The sequence below is a fragment of the Adiantum capillus-veneris genome, chromosome 22, assembly GCF_014529385.1.
Source record: "Adiantum capillus-veneris isolate H3 chromosome 22, ASM1452938v2, whole genome shotgun sequence".
NCBI classification, from domain to species: domain Eukaryota; kingdom Viridiplantae; phylum Streptophyta; class Polypodiopsida; order Polypodiales; family Pteridaceae; genus Adiantum; species Adiantum capillus-veneris.
Window position 1 is genome coordinate 44,222,193 of NC_140952.1, and position 22,658 is coordinate 44,244,850.

At 38.7% G+C, this 22,658-nt stretch overlaps 1 protein-coding gene and 1 pseudogene across 1 annotated transcript; both read right to left on the reverse strand.

Annotated features, from left to right (window-relative positions):
* Positions 1–450: 450 nt before the first annotated feature.
* On the reverse strand, positions 451–1,925 carry LOC147429242 (tubulin beta-2 chain-like). Its single transcript, XM_086495525.1, has 2 exons — positions 1,821–1,925; positions 451–942 (listed from the first exon to the last, which is right to left on the reverse strand). The coding sequence occupies exons 1-2, from the start codon at positions 1,923–1,925 to the stop codon at positions 451–453; spliced, it is 597 nt and encodes a 198-aa protein (XP_086351651.1).
* Positions 1,926–2,446: 521 nt separating this feature from the next.
* Positions 2,447–2,762, reverse strand: LOC147429243 (calmodulin pseudogene; annotated as a pseudogene).
* Between the last annotated feature and the right edge of the window lie 19,896 nt (positions 2,763–22,658).

A 22,658-nucleotide genomic window follows, 5' to 3' on the forward strand; every position in this document is an offset into this window, starting at 1 on the left:
TTGCATCACAGTGTATAGGCAAACATCTCAAGCATAGAAACAATATACAGTTTACAGATCAACATTAATTGAAGAAAGAGTTTGTCGCAAAGCCTTGCTAACTTGAAACAAATTTGGAATCCAGCATTGGCTGGCAGTGGTGAGCGTAGATCTAAAGCCAATGTCTACCATGTGAGGGGGGATACTAGGAAGCTAGAGAAGTTAGAACAACATCGGTGAAAATTTCACTTAAAGAAACCTGACAACCTTCACTGAGGACAGATCTGAACATTGTTTTCAAACAAGACGATTGCACAGGCTAGCTACATTGTCAAATATAAACAAACTGACAACAGAATCATTATACCAGACATAGATGGAATTGCAACATCGGCGGATAAATGGCAAAGAAGGCATGACGAAACAAAATTTCACAGAATAAAATAGAATAAAGAATGATAGAATGAGATCTTAAAGGCACTCACCTTGAAGGCAGTCGCAGTTTTCAGCCTCTTTGCGGACAACGTCAAGGACAGAATCAATGAGCTCCACGCCTTTGGTGTAGTGACCCTTGGCCCAGTTGTTGCCAGCTTTGGACTGGCCAAAGACGAAGTTATCAAGGCAGAAGATTTGCCCATAGGGGCCCGTTCGAACACTGTCCATAGTACCTGGCTCCAGATCCATGAGCACGGCACGAGGCACATAGCGCCCGTAGCTTGCCTCATTGTAGTACACATTCACTCTCTCCATCTGCATGTCAGTGTCGCTGATGTATGACCCCGTGGGATCAATGCCGTGCTCTATGCATACCACCTCCCAGAACTTGGCGCCAATTTGGTTCCCACATTGGCCCCCTTGCAAAGGCTCCTCCTCAGTCAAAGTGACAACTCTGCCGAATGACAAAGGTGCAGAAGCAAGGGTCTTGACTCTTGATGTCTTGGGAATTTCTTGGTGTCGACATAACTGCCAATCGAAATGGTCTCGGTGTCTAGCCACTTGTAGCTTTGATCATGGTACTTCTTTCTAGGATAACACAAAACACTTGAAGCCAGTCTTACAATGGTTCTCTCTTTGTTATAAAGAGAAACATGGATATTTGGCTACTCTCCAATACAATTTTCTGGCTTCAATGAATGTCAATGCTTGGTTTTGTTTGCATTGTAGGGTTAGCACTCTTCCTTTGCTGACACGTAAGAACATAATATTACCCAGCCAAAGGAGTCCCTGTTAGTAAATTAGCAAGTTTCTTGCCTATGCAATAACAAAGCACCCTTTTTAAAAAAATCTCTAGTAAATTACACAATTGAAGCTAATCAGATCAACTGCAATGACTTTGAATGACTCAGCCTACCTTGAATGGGAAAATGATTAGAGTGATTACCTTAAGTTTCTTTCTGCACTACATAGTAGAATGTCTCTATTTCTTTCTGAAATAAATTGTACTCCTGACGTTCTATCCTAATTATCCAAACGCATTCATGTTTAATCTAAGTGTGAATGAGAATGCAGTCTTACCAATCTATCCAGTCCCAAACCACACCAAACTCAAGTAGAATAAATAGACTACATCAAAAAATCACCAAGAGGAAATGTTTCAGTTAAGGGGATGGATATAACATTACTTCATGTCATCAATACTAAAGACAATGTAAACTCTAAATCACTAATTCAAGCTTCAATGAAGCTGTTAAAGAAAAATAAAAAAACTAGAAAGAAAATTAGAGAAACAAACACATAATTGGAAATTCATCCATCATGGCAAGCCTTCCAATGTCATTCCCTTGCCTTGTTGTTGTTGATTCTAACACAAGGCATAGTAGGAAACCAAAGCTATTACTTACCTTGGAGGCTTGCTTGGCCATGCAATCAGAATCAAAAAAGCTGCAAATCAAGTCAACGAGCTTACCAAGGAAAAGAAGAAACATGGGCATGGTTGCGCCATGCATTGTGCAAGCCAAAGCCACCAGCCAGCATAGTTACTGATCCACCCGCCCGCCCGCCCAGATAACTTGTGGAAGGCCACTCTGGCCGCGGCACAGAGGCACCTGCATTTCAGAGCTCTTAGGTCTCCCAATTTCTTCTCCTTCTACCTGTGTCATACACGAGCAAGAACTCTCTCTCTCTCTCTCTCTCTCTCTCTCTCTCTCTCTTTTTGACTGCTAAGAATTTCTCAAAAAGATTCTTGATCAATTTACATGAAAACTGCAATCAAACGAACTAGCACTTCATCCTAACGCTATAACTGTGCAACTGGGCAGTACTAACATGTTCGATATTCTCAAGCTCAAGTCAGCTAAGCTTAACACCAGAACCACTCATCCAAGATACAAGCCTGCAATCATATTTTTTGAAGGCATACACTATGACTAATAGCCAAATTGGGCTTAAATGAGCATAAAAGAATGGTTACTTTGCAAAGGTAACATTAAGCCCAACAAAAGCTGGTTGCACCACAAGGTATTCAACAAAGTTCACTTTGACAGCATCATCCTCACAAACTCCTCATAGTTGACTTGTCCATCACCGATAACATCAGCCTCACGGATCATTTCATCCACCTCCTCATCAGTCAGTTTCTCCCCAAGATTTTTCATCACGTGACAAAGCTCTGCTGCAGAAATAAACCCATTCTGGTCCTTGTCAAACACCTTAAAGGCTTCCTTAAGTTCCTCTTTAGAGTCAGACTCCTTCATTTTTCTCGCCATGAGATTCAAAAATTCAAGAAAATCAATGGTCCCATTTCCGTCTGATTCAACCTCATTGATCATTTCTTGCAACTCAGCTTCGGTAGGGTTCTGGCCAAGAGAGCGCTCTCCTGTAAGCTGTTCATGGCGAGCTTCTTGAAAAGTAGGGTTCAAAGTTGGCGATCGAAGGCCGAGATCCAGCTCTCTCTCTCTCTCATTCACTCTCTCTCATCTTGAGATTGCTTAACATTCTGTTGAGCAACTCGAAGCATGTCAAAATGTTCTTGGAGAAAATCCTTCGCTTATTGTATCTTCTCCTTAGCCAACCCCACCGTAACCGGTGATCTAGGTTGAAATCCATATAAAAGCATAAATGGACTAAACTCTGTAGTCACATACTTTGAACTATTATAAGAAAATTCCAATATAGGTAAGTAGTCCTCCCAATTGGTTTGCTTCTTGCTAACGTACGCTCGTAGCATATCCTCTAGCACTTGATTAACGCTTTCGGTTTGACCATCTGTTCTAAATGATCAGCCGTACTTAGATTAAGTTTAGTTTCCTCACACACACACACACACACACACACACAGACGATAATGGATTTACATAGTCTGAAAACTTCATGTGCGTTATACCTTTGCGATCGTGCTTGCTTGAGTCGCACCTTGCGCGCACGTTGATCTCCATCCATTGTGGCGGGATTTCTGGCCGCGGAGCTTCTTGAAATTTTGACGCAGACATATGCCCTTTACCTCCAAAGATTAAAATTTGTAGTGTAAAAGAAACGATATGCAATAGGAGCTTGAGCACAAGGCTAAAGTTTAAAGAAGAGGAATGACACAAAAGCAGCAGTGACGGTACACATGATAGAACAAGTGGATGCCGCAGTTGAGATGATGACAAAAGTCAAGGAAGTGACGATGATGGAGATTGTAGAAGAAGAACTCACGATGATACTGTTACTCACGGATTGTTGAAAAAAATTGGTATGTTTAGCATAGCCTTGGTTAAATGTGGTAGGGCCAGGAAGCTCTGAGCTGTTTTCAATAGATACAAAGTAGCACATCTCTCCACCACCTATGCTTGCATCTTGAAGGCAAGCATAGGTGGAAATTTGGAAGACGTTGAGATGGACAAAAGAACTCATGATGATATTGTTGGTTGAGTTGGTTCGTACATAAGGGTACATTGTTGCCATGAAAGGTGGTGAAACAAATATAGAGTGAAAATCTATGTTCTCACGATGTGTCATTTCCACATTTGAACTAAGCATAATAGATACCAGCTTTAACATTCACTCTCCCTCTCTCTCTCTCTCTCTCTCTCTCTCTCTCTCTCTCTCTCTCTCTCTCTCTCTCTCTCTCTCTCATAACAGGTCTTGAGTTCAACTCTCGTCGTTGGCTAGGTATCTTGGGATAGTTTCCTACGACGTTAAAACTCTTCTTCTTCCTCTCTCTCTTAAAACCCCCCTATTGTACACTCACGTGGTACCGTACGGAAAAACACAGTGAATCCCCCAGGAACCACTCATGCTACTAGCGATAATAGCTTGGACAAGTGGTGGATCTTGGAACCAAAGGCCCATGTATAACCTATCATGGTCACTCCAAGTGGCGAGAAAGAATACCCTAGCTGATATAGCCTTATAAGGTTGGACAAGTGGTGGACCTTAACACCCACATCTTCTTAATATAATGACATAGAGTGGAAAAGTGGTGAACGTTGAGACCAAACCACTCATGCTACTAGCGATAATAGGTTGGACAAGTGGTGGACCTTGAATGTAAACCCCCATGTAAAACCTATCATGGTAACTCCAAGTGGTGAGAAAGAATAAAGTTTAAGATATAGCCTTATAGGTTGGACAAGTGGTGGACCTTGGAATCAAACCCCCATGTAAAACCCCCATGTAGGAAATATCATGGGTTTAAGGTATTTCAATGGAGCCTAGCATCTTGGAGACATGGTGTAGCTTGCTTCTCTTCATGTTTCAATGGAGCATATCTTGGACAAATGGTGGAGCATCCTTCTATCCATGTTTCAATGGACCCTAGCTTGGACAAGTGGTGGACCTTTGCTTCTCTCTATGTTTCAATAGAGTTATCTTGGACAAGTGGTGGACCTTGGAACCAAACCTCCATGTAAAACCTATAATGATAACTCCAAGTGGTGAGAAAGAATAAAGTTTAAGATATAGCCTTATAGGTTGGACAAGTGGTGGACCTTAACACCCAGATATTCTTAATATAATGACATAGAGTGGAAAAGTGGTGAATCTTGAGACCAAACCTCTCAAGCTACTAGAGATAATAGGTTGGACAAGTGGTGGACCTTGAATGTAAACCCCCCATGTACGAAATATCATGGGTTTAAGGTATTTCAATGGAGCCTAGCATCTTGGAGACATGGTGCAGCTTGCTTCTCTTCATGTTTCAATGGATCGTATCTTGGACAAATGGTGGAGCATCCTTCTTTCCACGTTTCAATGGACCCTAGCTTGGACAAGTGGTGGACCTTTGCTTCTCTCTATGTTTCAATAGAGTTAGCTTGGACAAGTGGTGGACCTTGGAACCAAACCCCCATGTAAAACCTATCATGGTCACTCCAAGTGGTGAGAAAGAATAACCCTTAAGATATAGCCTTATAGGTTGGACAAGTGGTGGACCTTAACACCCAGATATTCTTAATATAATGACATAGAGTGAATAAGTGGTGAATCTTGAGACCAAACCACTCATGCTACTATCGTTAATAGGTTGGACAAGTGGTGGACCTTGAATGTAAACCCCCCATGTTTCAATAGAGTTAGCTTTGACAAATGGTGGAGCATCCTTCTCTCCATGTTTCAATGGAGCCTAGCTTGGACAAGTGGTGGACCTTTGCTTCTCTCTATGAGAAGAATAGAGTTAGCTTGGATAAGTGGTGGACCTTGGCAACAAACCCCCATGTAAAACATATCATGGACATTTCAAGTGGTGAGAAAGAATACCCTTTAAGATATACCCTTTTAGGTTGGACAAGTGGTCGACCTTAACACCCAGATCTTGTTAATATAATGACATAGTGTGGAAATGTGGTGAATCTTGAGACCAAACCACTCATGCTACTAGGGATAATAGCTTGGACAAGTGGTGGACCTTGACTTTAAACCCCACATGTAAAAGATATCGTGGATTTCAATGGAGTTAGCATCTTGGAGACATGGTGCAACTTGCTTCTTTTCATGTTTCAAAGAAGCCTATCTTCAATTGATGGGGGATCATCCTTCTCTCCATGTTTCAATGGAGCCTAGCTTGGACAAGTGGTGGACCTTTGCTTCTCTCTATGTTTCCATAGAGTTAGCTTGGACAAGTGGTGGATCTTGGAACCAAACCCCCATGTAAAACATATCATGGTCATTCCAAGTGGTAAGAAATAATACCCTTTAAGATCTAGCCTTATAGGTTGGACAAGTGGTCAACCTTAAAACCTAGATCTTCTTAATATAACGACATAGAGTGGAAAAGTGGTGAATCTTGAGACCAAACCACTCATGCTACTAAGGATAATAGGTTGGACAAGTGGTGGAACTTGAATGTAAACCCCCCATGTAAGAAATATCATGGGTTTAAGGTATTTCAATGGAGCCTATCATCTTGGAGACATGGTGCAGCTTGCTTGTCTTCATGTTTCAATGGAGCCTATCTTGGACAAATGGTGGAGCATCCTTCTCTCCATGTTTCAATGGAGCTTAGCTTGGACAAGTGATGGACCTTTGCTTCTCACTATGTTTCAATAAAGTTAGCTTGGACAAGTGGTGGACCTTGGAACCAAACCCCCATGTAAAACCTATCATGGTAACTCCAAGAGGTGATAAAGAATAAAGTTTAAGATATAGCCTTATAGGTTGTACAAGTGGTGGACCTTAACACTTCGATATTTTTAATATAATGACATAGAGTGGAAAAGTGGTGCATCTTGAGACTAAACCACTCATGCTCCTAGAGATAATAGGTTGGACAAGTGGTGGACCTTGAATGTAAACCCCCCATGTACGAAATTTCATGGGTTTAAGGTATTTCAATGGAGCCGAGCATCTTGGAGACATGGTGTAGCTTGCTTCTCTTCATGTTTCAATGGAGCGTATCTTGGACAAATGGTGGAGCATCCTTCTCTCCATGTTTCAATGGACCCTAGCTTGGACAAGTGGTGGACCTTTGCTTCTCTCTAAGTTTCAATAGAGTCCAAGTGGTGGACCTTGGAACCAAACCCCCATGTAAAACCTATCATGGTCACTCCAAGTGGCGAGAAAGAATACCCTTTAAGATATAGCCTTATAGGTTGGACAAGTGGTGGACCTTAACACCCATATCTTCCTAATATAATGCCATAGAGTGGAAAAGTGGTGAACCTTGAGACCAAACCACTCATGCTAATAGCGATAATAGGCTGGACAAGTGGTGTACCTTGAATGTAACCCCCCATGTACAAAATATCGTGGGTTTAAGGTATTTCGATGAAGCCTAGCATCTTGGAGACATGGTGCAGCTTGCTTCTCTTCATGTTTCAATGGAGCCTATCTTGGATAAATGGTGGAGCATCCTTCTCTCCATGTTTCAATGGACCTTAGCTTGGACAATTGGTGGACCTTTGCTTCTCTGTATGTTTCAATAGAGTTAGCTTGGACAAGTGGTGGACCTTGGAACCAAACCTCCATATTAAACCTATAATGATAACTCCAAGTGGTGAGAAAGAATAAAGTTTAAGATATAGCCTTATAGGTTGGACAAGTGGTGGACCTTAACACCCAGATCTTCTTAATATAATGACATAGAGTGTAAAAGTGGTGAATCTTGAGACTAAACCACTCATGCTACTAGTGATAATAGGTTGGACAAGTGGTGGACCTTGAATGTAAACGCCCCATGTATGAAATATCATGGGTTTAAGATATTTCAATGGAGCCTAGCATTTTGGAGACGTGGTGCAGCTTGCTTCTCTTCATGTTTCAATTGAACCTGACTTGGACAAATGGTGGAGCATCCTTCTCTCCATGTTTCAATGGAGCCTAGCTTGGACAAGTGGTGGACCTTTGATTCTCTCTATGTTTCAATAGAGTTAGCTTGGACAAGTGGTGGACCTTGGAACCAGACCCCTATGTAAAACGTATCATGTGCATTCCAAGTGGTGGTAAATAATACCATTTAAGATATAGACTTATAGGTTGGACAAGTGGTGGACCTGAACACCCAGATCTTGTTAATATAATGACATAGAGTGGAAAAGTGGTGAATCTTGAGACCAAACCACTCATGCTAATAGGGATAATAGGTTGGAAAAGTGCTGGACCTTGAATTTAAACCCACATATACAAAATATCATGGGTTTAAGGTATTTCAATGGAGCCTAGCATCTCGGAGACATGGTGCTGCTTGCTTCTCTTCATGTTTCAATGGAGCCTATTTTGGACAAATGGTGGAGCATCCTTCTCTCCATGTTTCAATGGACCCTAGATTGGACAAGTGGTGGACCTTTTCTTCTCTCTATGTTTCAATAGAGTTAGCCTATATTAGACAATTAGTAGACCTCGAATCTCTCCATGTTGTCTAGAGCTGAGCTTGGACAAGTGGTGGACCTTACTTCTCCCTTCCCTTAATTTACTAGCTTAAAAGATCACTATGTATACTTGCTTAGATCTAGCTTGAACAAGTGGTGGACCTTGTATTCACACAAACTTAATCCATTACAAAAAAGTATATGCTAAAATAACATTTGGTTTTTTTTTGTTTCAAGAAAGATGGCTCCAAAAAAACAGGTTGCAAGGGTTGCCGTCTCAATTGACTATACTTGCAATGATCTTAGGAAATGGTATTTGGACATACATAGTATAGAGGGTGCACAATTTCATAAGGTGCATCTATTTATTGCCAAAAAGGAGAATGACATCTTGTTTGAAGATGTTGGAAAAGTTTTGGAAGCATCTGTCTCTGTAGTTGATAGTCATCCGGAGGCGGAATGCATTGACATTCTAGTTCCAATGAATCTAGAATTTCAACTATCTCCAGGAGCATATGCATTGGAGCGCATGTCTAGAAACAAAGAAGAGACAATGTTTTCTTGAGGATAGAAGTTTGCAGAATCAAATCCAAATATCACAGTAGATCAACTTCAAAGCTCCATCATTTCCACACTACAACGAAAAAAGGTGAAAGGTTCACGACCACCATCCACAAAGAAGCAAGAAAAAGTGCAGAAAGTAGTAGCTAAGCAAACTAGTTCCATTTTGGATGTAGACAAAGCATCTTTGGCATCCTCATCAACAGAGGGTTCAATGTCAAAGATGAGAATTGTGGATCCAGATGTTTTAGAAGCTGAGGCCATGAAAGGACAAGAAAAAGATACAGGTGGAATGAATAAGTACATAAACTATTTTCCTTTCCAATATAGGGAATTTGATATCCCTATTCAAAATTGTTGGCTTGCTCCTGATCACTATAATGCACGTATTATGGATAAAAAACACGTTGAAAGTGTGTTATTTGGATTTTCACGGAGTACGACCAAGCTTGCAGCATGTGCATATTTGATGCCTGTTCGAAATGCAAAGTCAAAGAAGGGGACTCCTTTGACAGTAGAAGAGGTAAAAGAGAAAAAAATTAAAGATTATCATTATTGGATTCTTGATGGGCAGCATTCAATCTATGTTGCAAAAGTTTTGCTTCACAATGAACGAAACAACAAAGAGATATTTGAAAGACTGATTAGCGTGTGTAAATTTAGAAAGGCTCGCATTGTTGTGAATGCTCCTCCATTTGTTGCAACTGCTATATCTGTCGTTGCAAATGAGGAGGCTGAGGCATTGTATGTGAAACAACCTTACAACCAAATATTGAGACATTTACGGAGTCAATGGATCTTCTCAAGACGACCACCAAAGGCAACAAGTGGAATTGCAGAGGGACATGCATCTCGTGCCGGATGGGATGTAAGTTATTTTCTTTGTCTTTTTTATAGTGTTTAATTAACAAATCTTGCTCAATAGTTTAATTATTTCTCTATTTCTTTTTAGGCTTTTCTTCGATTAGCAAGAATGAGTAGTACAACAAGTTGGATTGCTAAACAGACACACATGGTCCCGTACTCTGATTTAATTTATGATTGCTGGATAGAAATCATTGAAAGGCTAGAAGAGGAGAATAAGAAACCCCCAACAACTGTATTTAGATACCTTTGTGGCCTTGAGGAATCAGAGGTAAAGACTATTCAAGAAGAGATTAGAGATGAGAATATTTTACTGTCAAAGAGTGCAAAGGATGGTGATGCATTTGACATGTATGATCGAATCAAGCAGTTGAAGCAAGACAAATTGATTCAAGATGCACTTCTTGAAGGCTTCAACAATTTGAATGAGTCTTCACCATGTAAAGACTGGGAGGAGGTGGTCAAAATGTATAACATCAATGATGTTGTTTATAAAACACTTTTAATGCTATGCGAGGAATGGATCAGATCTAGTTTGACGCGTGGAATAAAGAAAATGGCTTTTCCAGATGGAGCAATGAAATACATGCAATGGGCAGTTCACCTTCAAAATGAGAAAATTGAGCCTAGAGATTTTCCATGGTCAATCTATGTGGTGAGCCTACAAATGGAAGGCAATCTCTACTTGATGCGCCACTTCAATAATAAAGTGCCTATTGGCTTATGTGTTTTAGATATGAAAAAAAACGTTGGAGGCAATTTGAAGTGGAGTGAGGAGACATTTAACAATGCTTTGGATGGGATCTTGGCTATTGTTGGAGGGTCAACAGATACTGGATTTGTCTTTCTTGCATTTGTGGATTTCACTAACTTCACAAAATTGCAATGTGCCTTTCACGCCATGGGAGATAATCTGAGCTACCATTGTTGTGGTGCATTGCATCACTTTCCATCAGCTCCTTGCAAAGGAGAAATTCAATTCCTAACACTTATTTCCTTCTTGGGACAAGGCAATGCATTTGAAGACCTGAGAAGAAGATCAGAGGAACATCCCATGCCAATTGATTGTTCTCTTCTTCAAGTAGCAGATAACGATATGTCAGATTTGCAATATTTGGAGGCCAAAAAAAGAGCTTTGATCAAGCACTACATTCGTACATATTTTTTTGAAGACTGCAAGCCTGTCGATGTTTTTGGTGATGGTTCCTTGGTTGCACAAGAAGGAATACAACAGAAAAAAGAAGTTATATGCTTAGTTGATAGTGTGGAGGAGGCAAAAAACGAGGAGACCATGCTGCTAGACTTTGTTAAGTCTCATGAAGATATAGAAAAATGGGCTGGACTTCAACAATCCACTTCGCAATCAGATGACACTGTACCTATTACAGAGGAGTGCTCTCCACGAAGAGAAGAAGAAGAACAACAACAACATCCTCTGTCAATGAAGGACTTTTTGGAAATGGAGACATGTATGTTTTGAGTTTCTTGTGCATGTTAGTGTTTCTTGTTACTGATTTGATACTCTTAATGTTAGATTTCTTTCTTTATATAGTATTGATTGAGTTTGTATTTTTTATCTCAAGCATTCAAGGTTTGAATGTAAATAGTAAATTACTTGAGTTTTTGAATGGTGGATCTTTAGACTAAAACTATAACATTTAATACTCACAAAGACTTAATTACTTAAGAGCTTGGACTCAATAAGTTTTGGACCTTTTATCAATACCCCCTTGATATGATACATTAGATTGTAGCATGGTTAAATGGTGATGCTTCTTAAATTGAACCTAACTTAGACAGGTGCTGGAGCCTAAATTTAAACTAACCTTGCTAGAAGGGAGCTTATTTTTGGACTTTGAGAACTAGCATAAGTAATCAATTAGAGCATAGATTAGACATGTGGTGGTGGCCTTAGAGACCAAAATCTTAATGAGCTTGGAAAGGTATTTAAGTACTGCAATTTACTTAGTTTTAGTACTCACTAAAGGCATAGCTTGACAAAAGGTGGACCTTACATGGATCCTAATTTCAAGAGGTGTGGTAGACCTTCAAACCAAGCTCATATAGCTTGGACATGTGGTGGAACTTGCATGGAGACTAGTTTAGACAAGTGTAGTACACCTTGTAACCAACACCCATTTGTTATATTAGCTTGGATAGGTGGTGGACCTTGCTTTTATGTTTCAATGGAGCATATTTTGGACATGTGGTAGATCTTGTTTCTCTCCATGCTTCAATGGAGAGAAACATTAGCTTGGACAAGTGGTGGACCTTGCTTTTATTTTTTAAAGGATCATATTTTGGACAAGTGGTAGAGATTGTTTCTCTCCATGGTTCAATGGAACCCACCTTAGACAAGTGAAGTACCTTGAAACCAAACCCCCATAATACAACCTATTAAATAGGTTGAAAAATTGGTGGGATATGAAACCATCCATGATAAAGCATAGTATAGGTGAAAACATAGTGATCCTTATATCAATTACCCATGCACATCTTGGACAAGTGGTGGACCTTGATTCTCTCTATGTTTCAATGGATCCTATCTTGGACTAGAGATATATCTTACTTATTTCCATTCTTCAATGGATTGTAGCTTGGATAAGGAGTGGACCTTCAAACAAAACTCCACAGCATAGCATATATTAACAATTCATGGGTTTTATAGAGATTTTCTTGCCTATTTTGGAGAGTTGGTAGACCTTTTTTATCCATGCTTCATTGGATCGGAGGTTGGACAAGCGGAGCTGGAGAAGTGGTCAACCTTAAAATGAAACCTCCCATGCTACAACCCATCATAGATCGTATATGTAGTGGACCTTGAAACTCTTTTATGTCTCTAGCTTAGAGAAGCATTGCACTCTTGATTATCTCCATACATGAAGGCAAGGTTGGACAAGTGGTGGACCTTCAAACCAGAATCTCTATGCAATAATAGGCAAGTGGTGGAGCTTGTTTTCTCCATGTTCCAATGGAGCCTAGCTTAGACAAACAATGGAGCTTGCTTCTCTCCATGTTTCAATGGATCCTAGCTTAGAAAAGTGGTGGAGCTTTGCTTCTCTCCATGTTCCAATGGACCATAGCTTAGACAAGTGGTAGACCTTGAAAAACACCCCCCGTATACAACATATTATGGGGTTTTCATGTTTCAATGGCACCTAGCTTGGACAAATGGTAGAGCTTGCTTCTCTTTATGTTTCAATGGATCCAATCTTAGCCAAGTGGTGGACCTTGAAACAAGAAACCCCCCCCCCCCCCCATGTACAACGTATTATGGGTTTTGAAAGCACTGGGAGAAAATAATAGCTTTGATAAGTGGTGGACCTTGCTTCTCTCCATGCTTCAATGGAGCCGAGGTTGGACACATGTTGGAGAGAAGATGGTTTCCCATGAAATAAGACCATGCATGCTATAATCAATCATATGTTGTACACATGGTGGACCTTGCAATTGTTTTATATGCCTAACTTGGACAAGTGGAGGACCCTTGATTACCTCCAGATATCAACAACAAGCCAAGTTTGGACAAGTGTAGTACCACCAAACCAAAATCTCTATGCTACAATAGAGTATAGGTAGGACACGCGGTGAACCTTGATATCAAACCATCCATGCTACTAGAGATGATAGGTTTCACATGTGGTGGAACCTTGTATCAATGTTCTATGTGTGTAGTTTTTGACTAGTGATAGACCTTGAAACTAATCCCTCTAGGCTACAAGAAAAAAGAGATGGATGAGGAGGCTAGACTACTTTTGTTGCATCAATGCATCCCATGTTACCACATATACTATAGGGTTCTTGGATAAGTGTTGGATCTTGTGTCAATGCTCCATGTCTAGCTTGGACAAGTGGTGGACCTTGGTTCTCTCTATGCTTCAAATGGGCAATAGATTGGAGACACAGTGGCCTTTTTTTTCCAATGATTTTATTTTTTGGAAACCTTGGAGGCACCATGTAAGAGGCACTCTAAGTCTTCCATACAATGGACCTATTGGACTATAAAATAATGATATCTTTCTTTGATATTGTCATTATTTTATGCATAATATTTTCTTCTTTTTGCAGACACAAAGGAGTTAAGTGATATAAAAACTAGATGTATTTCACACTATGATTGGCATGAAGATCCTTTTGGGACACCAACTTTTCCTATTCCCAAAGATGTAATTTTCCATATTAACGGTGTGGATTTTGAAGTGCGAGCTTCATGTATTCAAGGAGCTGGTTATGGGCTATTTGTGCATACTACCCTGGAAAGTGGTTTGACTATTCTAAACTATGGAGGGCATAAGTATAGATTTCAAGACTGGAAAAAGATATGCAAAATATTTCCAAGAGCTTATAAATATTCTCTTCTAGAGGATCCAAACATAGAAGAAGAGGAAGATCAAACATACATTATTGGTTGTGTAGAAGAAGGAAACGTGTCGGGCTATATAAATAGTTCTCACAGTACAAATGTCTGTCCCAACGTACGCTATACATTTGATCCAAATTTTCCACCTTGGCATAAATGCACCTCTTCACACATCAAGTTAGAAGAATATGGCCATCTATGCATTGAGACTATTTGTCAAGTTGAAGCAGGAGAAGAGTTGTTTTCTGACTATAACGTTACTTGACATTGTAAAGTATTGTACATGGATGTAAATCTCAAGTACATACATCATTTTCATTTTTCATGGATGAAATCTCAAGTGAATATAACATTTGATTATTGTTTAGTTTATGCTCAACGAGAATCTAGAGTGCTCTTATGCTTTGTGTGTTGTCTAACTTATTTGACTACCTTGGCCATAGAATCTTGATTCTACTCTAGATTTGTGATAAATCTTACCAAAATTTAATCAATGTCTAGGTTGGACAAGTGGTGGGGCTTCAAACATTACTGTCTTAAACAAGTGGAGTTATCTTACTTGAATAAGTGGTGGCCTTTGAATCCAAATCTAAGCCAAATCTCTAATTATTTTCTTGTAGTCTAGGTTGGACATTTGGTGGACCTTGTATCCATGTTTCCTCAACAAGGGTGGCTTTTAGTTTTCACTTATAAGTACTCATCTTTAATAAAGTGTAGGATGGAAAATGTTGAGTTAGTAGATTGTATTTTAGACAAGTGGTGTTTGGTGTACGAATGCTGAAAATGGTTGCAAGGATTCTAACAACGACTTTACCTTAAATAAATTTCTTACTAGGAGTTCTACATATAAATATGGTGAATAAAATTCTAGTGGTTTTGAGATACCATTTGTGTGTGTGTTTTCTTAGATTCACAAACTGGGATGGATAATGCTCCTATGGTTCAGTCAACAACTATAGAATCCATAGATTCTATGGTTTCTAAAGTGCCCAAGATGGATGATATTTCTATACTAGAGTCTAGTGTTGTGCAACTTGAGCAAGCTTCCAATAATGAGAACCAAGAAATCGATGCTTCAAAAATGCAACATACATAAAAAGAGACTGAAAAGTCCACTCAGAGCTATTGCCAATTGTACTACGTCATGTAGTGTAGATGTTGAGAAATCCATGCTTACAATTATATTGGATTTAAATGGTCTATTGTTGAAACGTTCCCCTCAACCATCCTCACACCACAACTCAGTGCAAATGGATTCAAAAAGATATATTATACTCAGGCCAGGTTGCATCCAATTCTTGAAGACTATTTTACAGAGGTTTAATGTTGCAATTTGGTCGACAGCTACTAGGAATAATGTGTATCAAATCCTTGCAGCACTAAACAACTTAGCTGAGGATACATTGCCTTTCTTTGCAATTTGGTCGCAAGATGTTTGCTACACCGCTCAAACCCAAAAATTGTTTTAGACCCGACAATCCAAACGTTGAGGCAATGTTCAAGCCTCTAGCCAAAATTGCCATGGGGTTTGAATGTGATCCACAAAGAACAATGCTTATTGATGACTCTCCTTACAAGGGATGTATTTCACCAGCAAACAATTGCATTTTTCCACCACAATTTGATGCTGAGAAGATGGTTGACAATATGCTCTTGGAGGAGCTACTGCCATACTTGATTCAGCTTGATGAGAGAAGGGATGTGCGTGATTTAATTGCTTCTAATCGTTATGGACAACCTATAGTGACAAATGATAGTGAATACAAACAAATCATGGAGTATTGGAAGCAGAAAAAATGATGTTTGGTCAGCTAAGGTGTTCTTTACAAGAAGAATACCACCTGCAAAAGGTGACAGAGATGAAACTATCATTGAAGATGCAAGTGACACAAGCCACCGCAATGAAATGAGAAGAGCCCAAATACAAGAGATCTTGGCAAAGGAGCGTACACCCATTGAAAGCATGAAGGCGTCACAATTGACCACTTTAGCTAGGCAATTGGGTTGTAACACAAAAAGGAGTTTTGAAGGCAACCACAGCAAAGGCTTATATAAATAAGGTGAAAGCTGAGAACAATCTTCTAAGGCTGGATAGAAAGCAACCCTAAGGTACTAGTGACATGTCATATATTCTTGATACACATGCTTGAACACTCATGTGCATGGTATCTAACAAATCTTTCTTTTTATTCCTTCTTGCAGGGATCTTACAAAGGATACTACTAGATGGAGCTCAATCAATAGAGATTTTGATATTTTTGCTCAAAATAATGAAGCAGTCACCTACATTTTTTGTTTATCAATTTCTTGAGAGACTTTATTTTAGTTTGTAATCATCAAATGAAATGAAAAGTATCCTTCTTATTAAGATTGTTGATCTTTTTCTTGTTCAAAACTTTCAATTGTGATTTATAGTTTTGTTAGCATGAGATTGTGCTTTTTTAGTTTGAAAAAAATTGTCAAAGATCCAAGTCTTTTTGGCTTTACTTAAGTTATTAATTGTGAAAGATCCAAGTCTTTTTGCTTTACTTAAGTTATTGATTGTCTATGTAATAGTCCTTAAAAACAATATCGGATGGCTTTCTTGCTCCCATGTCTCACATTGGTCTTTTTTAGGATGGTCTCATATCTCGATCAAGTGAAGAGACATGAAGCTTAATATCACTACTATGTATCTAGTGTTAAACTCCATCGAGACAAGATACTAGAGTAGCCAAATTGCAGTCTAGTTTAAGTGAAAATTCATTTGAGCTAAGGAAAAACATATAGCCCCATTTTCTAGATTCAACCCCATTAAAGATGCTATTTCTACTAAATTGTCTAATTATAGGCATGGAGAAATGATAGAAGGTTGACCACTTGTCCAACCTATCATCTCTAGTAAGATGGGAGTTTGGCCTTAAGATTCGCCATGTAACCAACCTATACATCATTGTATTATGAAGAGTAGAAAGCAAAGCTCCACCACTTGTCCAAGCTAGTTCTAAAATCCACATGGAGATAAGCAAGCTCCACCATTTGTCAATCTCTCTCCATTAAAACATGAAAAAACTCAGCTATGTTGTACAGGGGACTTTTTTCCAAGGTCCACCACTTGTCCAAGCTAGGATCCATTAAAACATGGAAATAAACAAAGCTCCACCACTCGTCCAACCTTTAGAGTTGCGAAGTGTATGGTTGTCTAAACTAGGTATGGGAAAATAATTGAAGGTCCACCACTTTGAAACATGGAGCGAAGCAAGCTCCACCATGTCTCCAATATGCTAGACTCCATTGAAATACCCTAAACCCATGATATTTTGTACATAGGGATTTACATTCAAGGCCCACCACTTGTCCAACCTAGTATCCCTAGTAGCTTGATAGGTTTGGTCTCACGATTCACCACTTGTCCACTCTATGTCATTGTATTAAAAAGGATTGGGTGTTAGGTCCACCACTTGTCCAACCTATAAGGTTATATTTTAAATGGTTTTTTTCTCACAACTTGAACTACCCCATAAGTTTTACATGGGAGTTTTGTTTCAATGTTCGCACTTGTCCAAGCTAACTCTATGAAACATAGAAAGAACCAAAGGTCCACCACTTGTCCTAAGCAACTATATGAAACATGGAGAGAAGGATGCTCCACCATTTCTCCAAGATAGGCTTCATTGAAACATGGAGAGAAGCAAGCTCCACCATGTCTCCAAGCTAGGATCCATTTAAATACCCCAAAACCCATTTTATTTTGTACATGGGGGTTTTATTTCAAGGCCACCACTTGTCTAACCTATTATCCCTAATAGCATGAGTGGTTTGGTCTCAAGATACACCACTTGTACACTCTATGTCATTATATTAAGAAGAACTAAGTATTAAGGCCACCACTTGTCCAACCTATAAGGTTATATCTTTAAATGGTATCCTTTCTCACCACTTGAAATGCCCATGATATGTTTTACATGGGGTTTTCATTCCAAGTCCACCACTTGTCCAAGCTAACTCTATTCAAACATAGAGAGAGCAAAGGTCCACCACTTGTCCAAGCTAACTCTATTCAAACATAGAGAGAAGCAAGGTCACACACTTGTCAAAGCTAAGCTCCATTGAAACATGGAGAGAAGTAACCTCCATCATTTTTCCAAGATATGCCATTCAAACATGGAAAGAATCAAGATCTACCATGTCTCCAAGATGCTAAGCTCCATTGAAACACCCTAAAACCATGATATTTTGTACATGGGTGTTTACATTCAAGTCTACCACTTCTCTAACGTATTATACCTAGTAGCATGAGTGGTCTGGTCTTAAGATTCACCACTTATCCACTCTATCATTATATTAAGAAAACTGGGTGTTAATCCACCACTTGTCCAACCTATAAGGGTATAATCTTAAATGGTATCCTTCACCACTTGTCAAGGTCCATTCACCACTTTTCCACCTATAAGGTTATATCTTGAATGATATTTTTTCTCATCACTTGTATGCCCATGCTATTTTTACAAAGGGTTTAGTTCCAAGATCCACCACTTGTCCAAGCTAACTCTATTGAAACATAGAGAGAAGCAAAGGTCCACCACTTGTCCAAATAGGCTCCATTGAAACATGGAGAGAAGGATGCTCCACCATTCTCCAAGATAGGTTCCATTGAAACATTGAGAGAAGCAATCTCCACCATGTCTCCAAGCTGGGCTCCATTGAAATACCCTAAACCCATAATTTTGTACATGAGGTTTACAATCAAGGTCCACCACTTGTCCAACCTATTATCCCTAGTAGCACGAGTGGTTTGGTCTCAAGATTCACCACTTGTATACTCTATGTCATTATATTAAGAAAACTATGTGTTAGGTCCACCACGTGTCCAACCTATAAGGTTATATTTAAATGGTATCCTTTCTCACCACTTGAAATGCCCATGATATCTTTACATGGGGGTTTCATTCCAAGGTCCACCACTTGTCCAAATAACTCTATTAAAACATATAGAAAAGAAAGGTCCACCACTTGTCCAAGCTAGGCTCATTGAAACATGGAGAGAGGACCTCCACTGTTTCTCCTAGATAGGCTCCATTGAAACATGGAGAGAAGTAAGTCCCCCCCCATGTATCCAAGTTGCTAGGCTCCATTGAAATACCAATAACCATGATATTTTGTACATGGGGTTTACATTCAAGGTCCCCACTTGCCAACCTATTATCCCTAGTAGGTTGGTCTCATATTCACCATTTGTCCACTCTATGTCATTATATTAAGAGGAATTGGGTGTTAAGGTCCACCACTTGTCAACCTATAAATTTATAGCTTGAATGGTATTTTTTCTCACCACTTGTAAATGCCCATGACATGATTTACATGGGGGTTTTGTTCCAGGTCCCCACTTGTCCAGGCTAAATCTATTGAAAACATAAGAGAAACAAAGGTCCACCACTTGTCCAAGCTACGCTACATTGAAACATGGACCTTAATACCAAATTATTCCTAGTAGCATGAGTGATATTTTGTACATGGGGGGTTTGCATTCAAGGTCCACCACTTGTCCAACCTACTTTTCTTAGTAGGTTTGGTCGCAAGATTCACCACTTGTCCACTCTATGTCATTATATTAATAATAATTGGGTGTTAAGGTCCACCACTTGTCCAACCTATAAGGTTATATATTGAATGGTATTTTTTCTCACCACTTGTAATGTCCATGATATGTTTTACATGGGGGTTTTGTTCCAAGGTCCACCACTTGTCCAAGCTAAATCTGTTCAAACATAGAGAGAAACAAACGTCTACAACTTGTCCAAGATAGGCTCCATTGAAACATGGAGAGAATGATGCTTCACTATTTATCCAAGATAGAATCCATTGAAACATGGAGAGAAGTAGGCTCGACCATGTCTCCAAGATGCTAAAGTCCATTGAAATACCCAAAACCCATGATACTTTGTACATGGGGGTTTACATTCAAGGTCCACCACTTGTCCAACCTATTATCCCTAGTAGCATGAGTGGTTTGGTCTCAAGATTCACCACTTGTCCACTCTATATCATTATATTAAGAAAAATTGGGTTTCCATATCTAAATGGATCTTTGCTTGAATAAGTGGTAGACCTTGAGACCTAAATACCCATTCTACACTAGAGCATTGCTTAAGCCTTATCCACTTCAAGCATACCTTTAACAACAAGTAGTAGTTATTAGTTGACTTAAGTCTAGTTGAACTCCATGGTATTGAGACTAAGAGAGAGTATAGCATAAAAAAGAGTCAGGATTTTAATTTGACTTTCTTTCTATTAATGAGTAGATCATAGATGGATTTTGGTATCTAATAAAACCTTAGGGTAGACAATGTAAAACTCATGTCTATTGTTGTGTTTGCATAAGTGTTCTTGTTCTTTAATTTCAGAATCATTACAGAAAAATGGATTGGCTATATGCTGGCATAAATTGAAGAAAACTATTGAATTACCATCCAACCTCCTCCAAGACCTTGTCCAAGAATGAATCACCTCCTTATCACCTACCACTAGCTTTCAAGGACATCAAAAGAGTACTTATCTTGGATCTAGAGGGTTACTTCTCAAGACAATTGAAATGAAACATGGAGATTCTATGCCAGCTTGGGCTCAACACATGCGACTTGTGGAGGATAAAGATGAAGTTTATCATGTGGTGCGACCAGACGTACAAAGTTTTTTGGATTTTTGTGTTGAATACTTTGAGCTATGGATATGGAGTTGCTATAACTTAACAAGGGTGCAAACGCATCACACAAAAATGTTTTCCTGAGCAGTATACCAAGTTCAAGGTGTTTATGATAACAAAAATTGCCAAAATCCAAATATCATGTTAGAATTTACAAGGGTTTATCACAAAAATTCGTGATATTTGGAAGATATTTGAGGATTTGGATGCAAACAATACCTTAATTTTGATGACACTCCCTATAGGGTGATGTGGAACATGCCAGGGACATATCTTATATTTCCAAAGACGTGAGGCAAACTTCGAGCAACTTCAAAACTTCTTGCAGAGAACCATAATTCCATGGTTGATAGGATGGTTGTATGCAAGAGATAAGAGAGTCTATACATACAACACAATTGTAAATCAGTATAGTGATTCTGAGACAAATTTTTCCTTGGTGTGTACTTGTCAACACGAAAGCATTGAATAAATATGGCCATAAATGCTATTTTTATTCTAGTGTGTATCTTTCAACATTTGTATAATTTGATATAGTCTCTTTTTTAAAAACACAAAGGTGTGTCAATTTTATGAACACTTCAATGGAGTGCACCCTACTCTAAGGGGACTTCAATGTACTATTGGAGTGCATCCAATGTAAGGGACTCTGATGTATTGCTAGAGTGCACCCAAAATTTTGGGGACTCATTTTTATTTGATTGGGCCTATGTTGGGTCTATGAAAAGAAATTAATTTTTTGTCAATTCATATCGAGGTTGCATTTATTTGTAACTATGAGAGAACTGATGTTTGATGTCAAAATAAAACTGTAAGTGTGGATCAGAGATTCATGGAGTTTAAATATGTGAGAGGGATCTTTTTCTTTGGCACAAATTTTGCTTCAAGAATTTTGTCATTACATACTTTATGTGAAAGAGTTTTAGAACCTAAAAGACTTTGAAAACAAAACTATGGAATCTAAGTGCATGTATTCTTGAATGGCTTGAAAGTTGATGTATACATGCATGTCGCCTTGATGAAGATTTAGATCTGACAAGATGCAAAGCTAGAATTCTTGGACGTTACCTTTGTCAATTTGGTAATAACATATTTAACTTTCTTTCTTATGGGTGAAAATATATTATTTAAGTGCATTTGGAACCTAATTGCTTGACCTTCAAACCAAGATTCCTATCTTATTTTTTCATATACTTTTTGTAATGAATTAAGATTGTGGATACAAGGTCCACCACTTGTTCAAGCTAGGGCAATAAAGTTTGCTTCAAGAATTTTGTCTTTTCAAACTTTTTGTGAAAGAGTTTTAGAACCTAAAAGACTTTGAAAAGAAAACTATGGAATCTAAGTGCATGTATTCTTGAATGGCTTGAAAGTTGATGTATACATGCATGTCACCTTGATGAAGATTTAGATCTGACAAGATGCAAAGCTAGAATTCTTGGACGTTACCTTTGTCAATTTGGTAATAACATATTTAACTTTCTTTTCTTATGGGTGGAAAATATATTATTAAGTGCATTTGGAACCTAATTGCTTGACCTTCAAACCAAGATTCCTATCTTATTTTTTCATATACTTTTTTGTAATGAATTAAGATTGTGGATACAAGGTCCACCACTTGTTCAAGCTAGATCTAAGAAAGTATATATACTGAGTCTTCAAACTAGTGATAGCCGTTTTTCGGCTTTCCATAATTGCCATAGTAAGCTACCTCACCCTATCAAATCACTCAAACATTTTGGTTATCCCTACCATTTCACTGTACATAGGCGTGTGTGAGCTAGGGGACTTTTCCCATATCTTCTTAAAAACCCTTAAATAGCTAGTCACTGGCCTAGTTGAGCGAAAAAATAAATAAAATAAAATAATAAAAAATATTATGGCCCATTTGTGTATAAATATTTCATTGTATAAAGGGCCTAAATAAAAGGATTTTTCATAATTATTTTGGTATTTATTTAAATATTTCTACCTATGGTGTGTTATTTAT

Bases quoted from the DNA above. Each gene is read 5' to 3' on its own strand.
- LOC147429242 (XM_086495525.1), bottom strand. From the start codon at position 1,925: ATGCATGGCGCAACCATGCCCATGTTTCTTCTTTTCCTTGGTAAGCTC. The intron at 943-1,820 runs GTAAGTAATAGC...TTCGATTGGCAG, and splicing joins TGGCCAAGCAAGCCTCCAAG to TTATGTCGACACCAAGAAAT.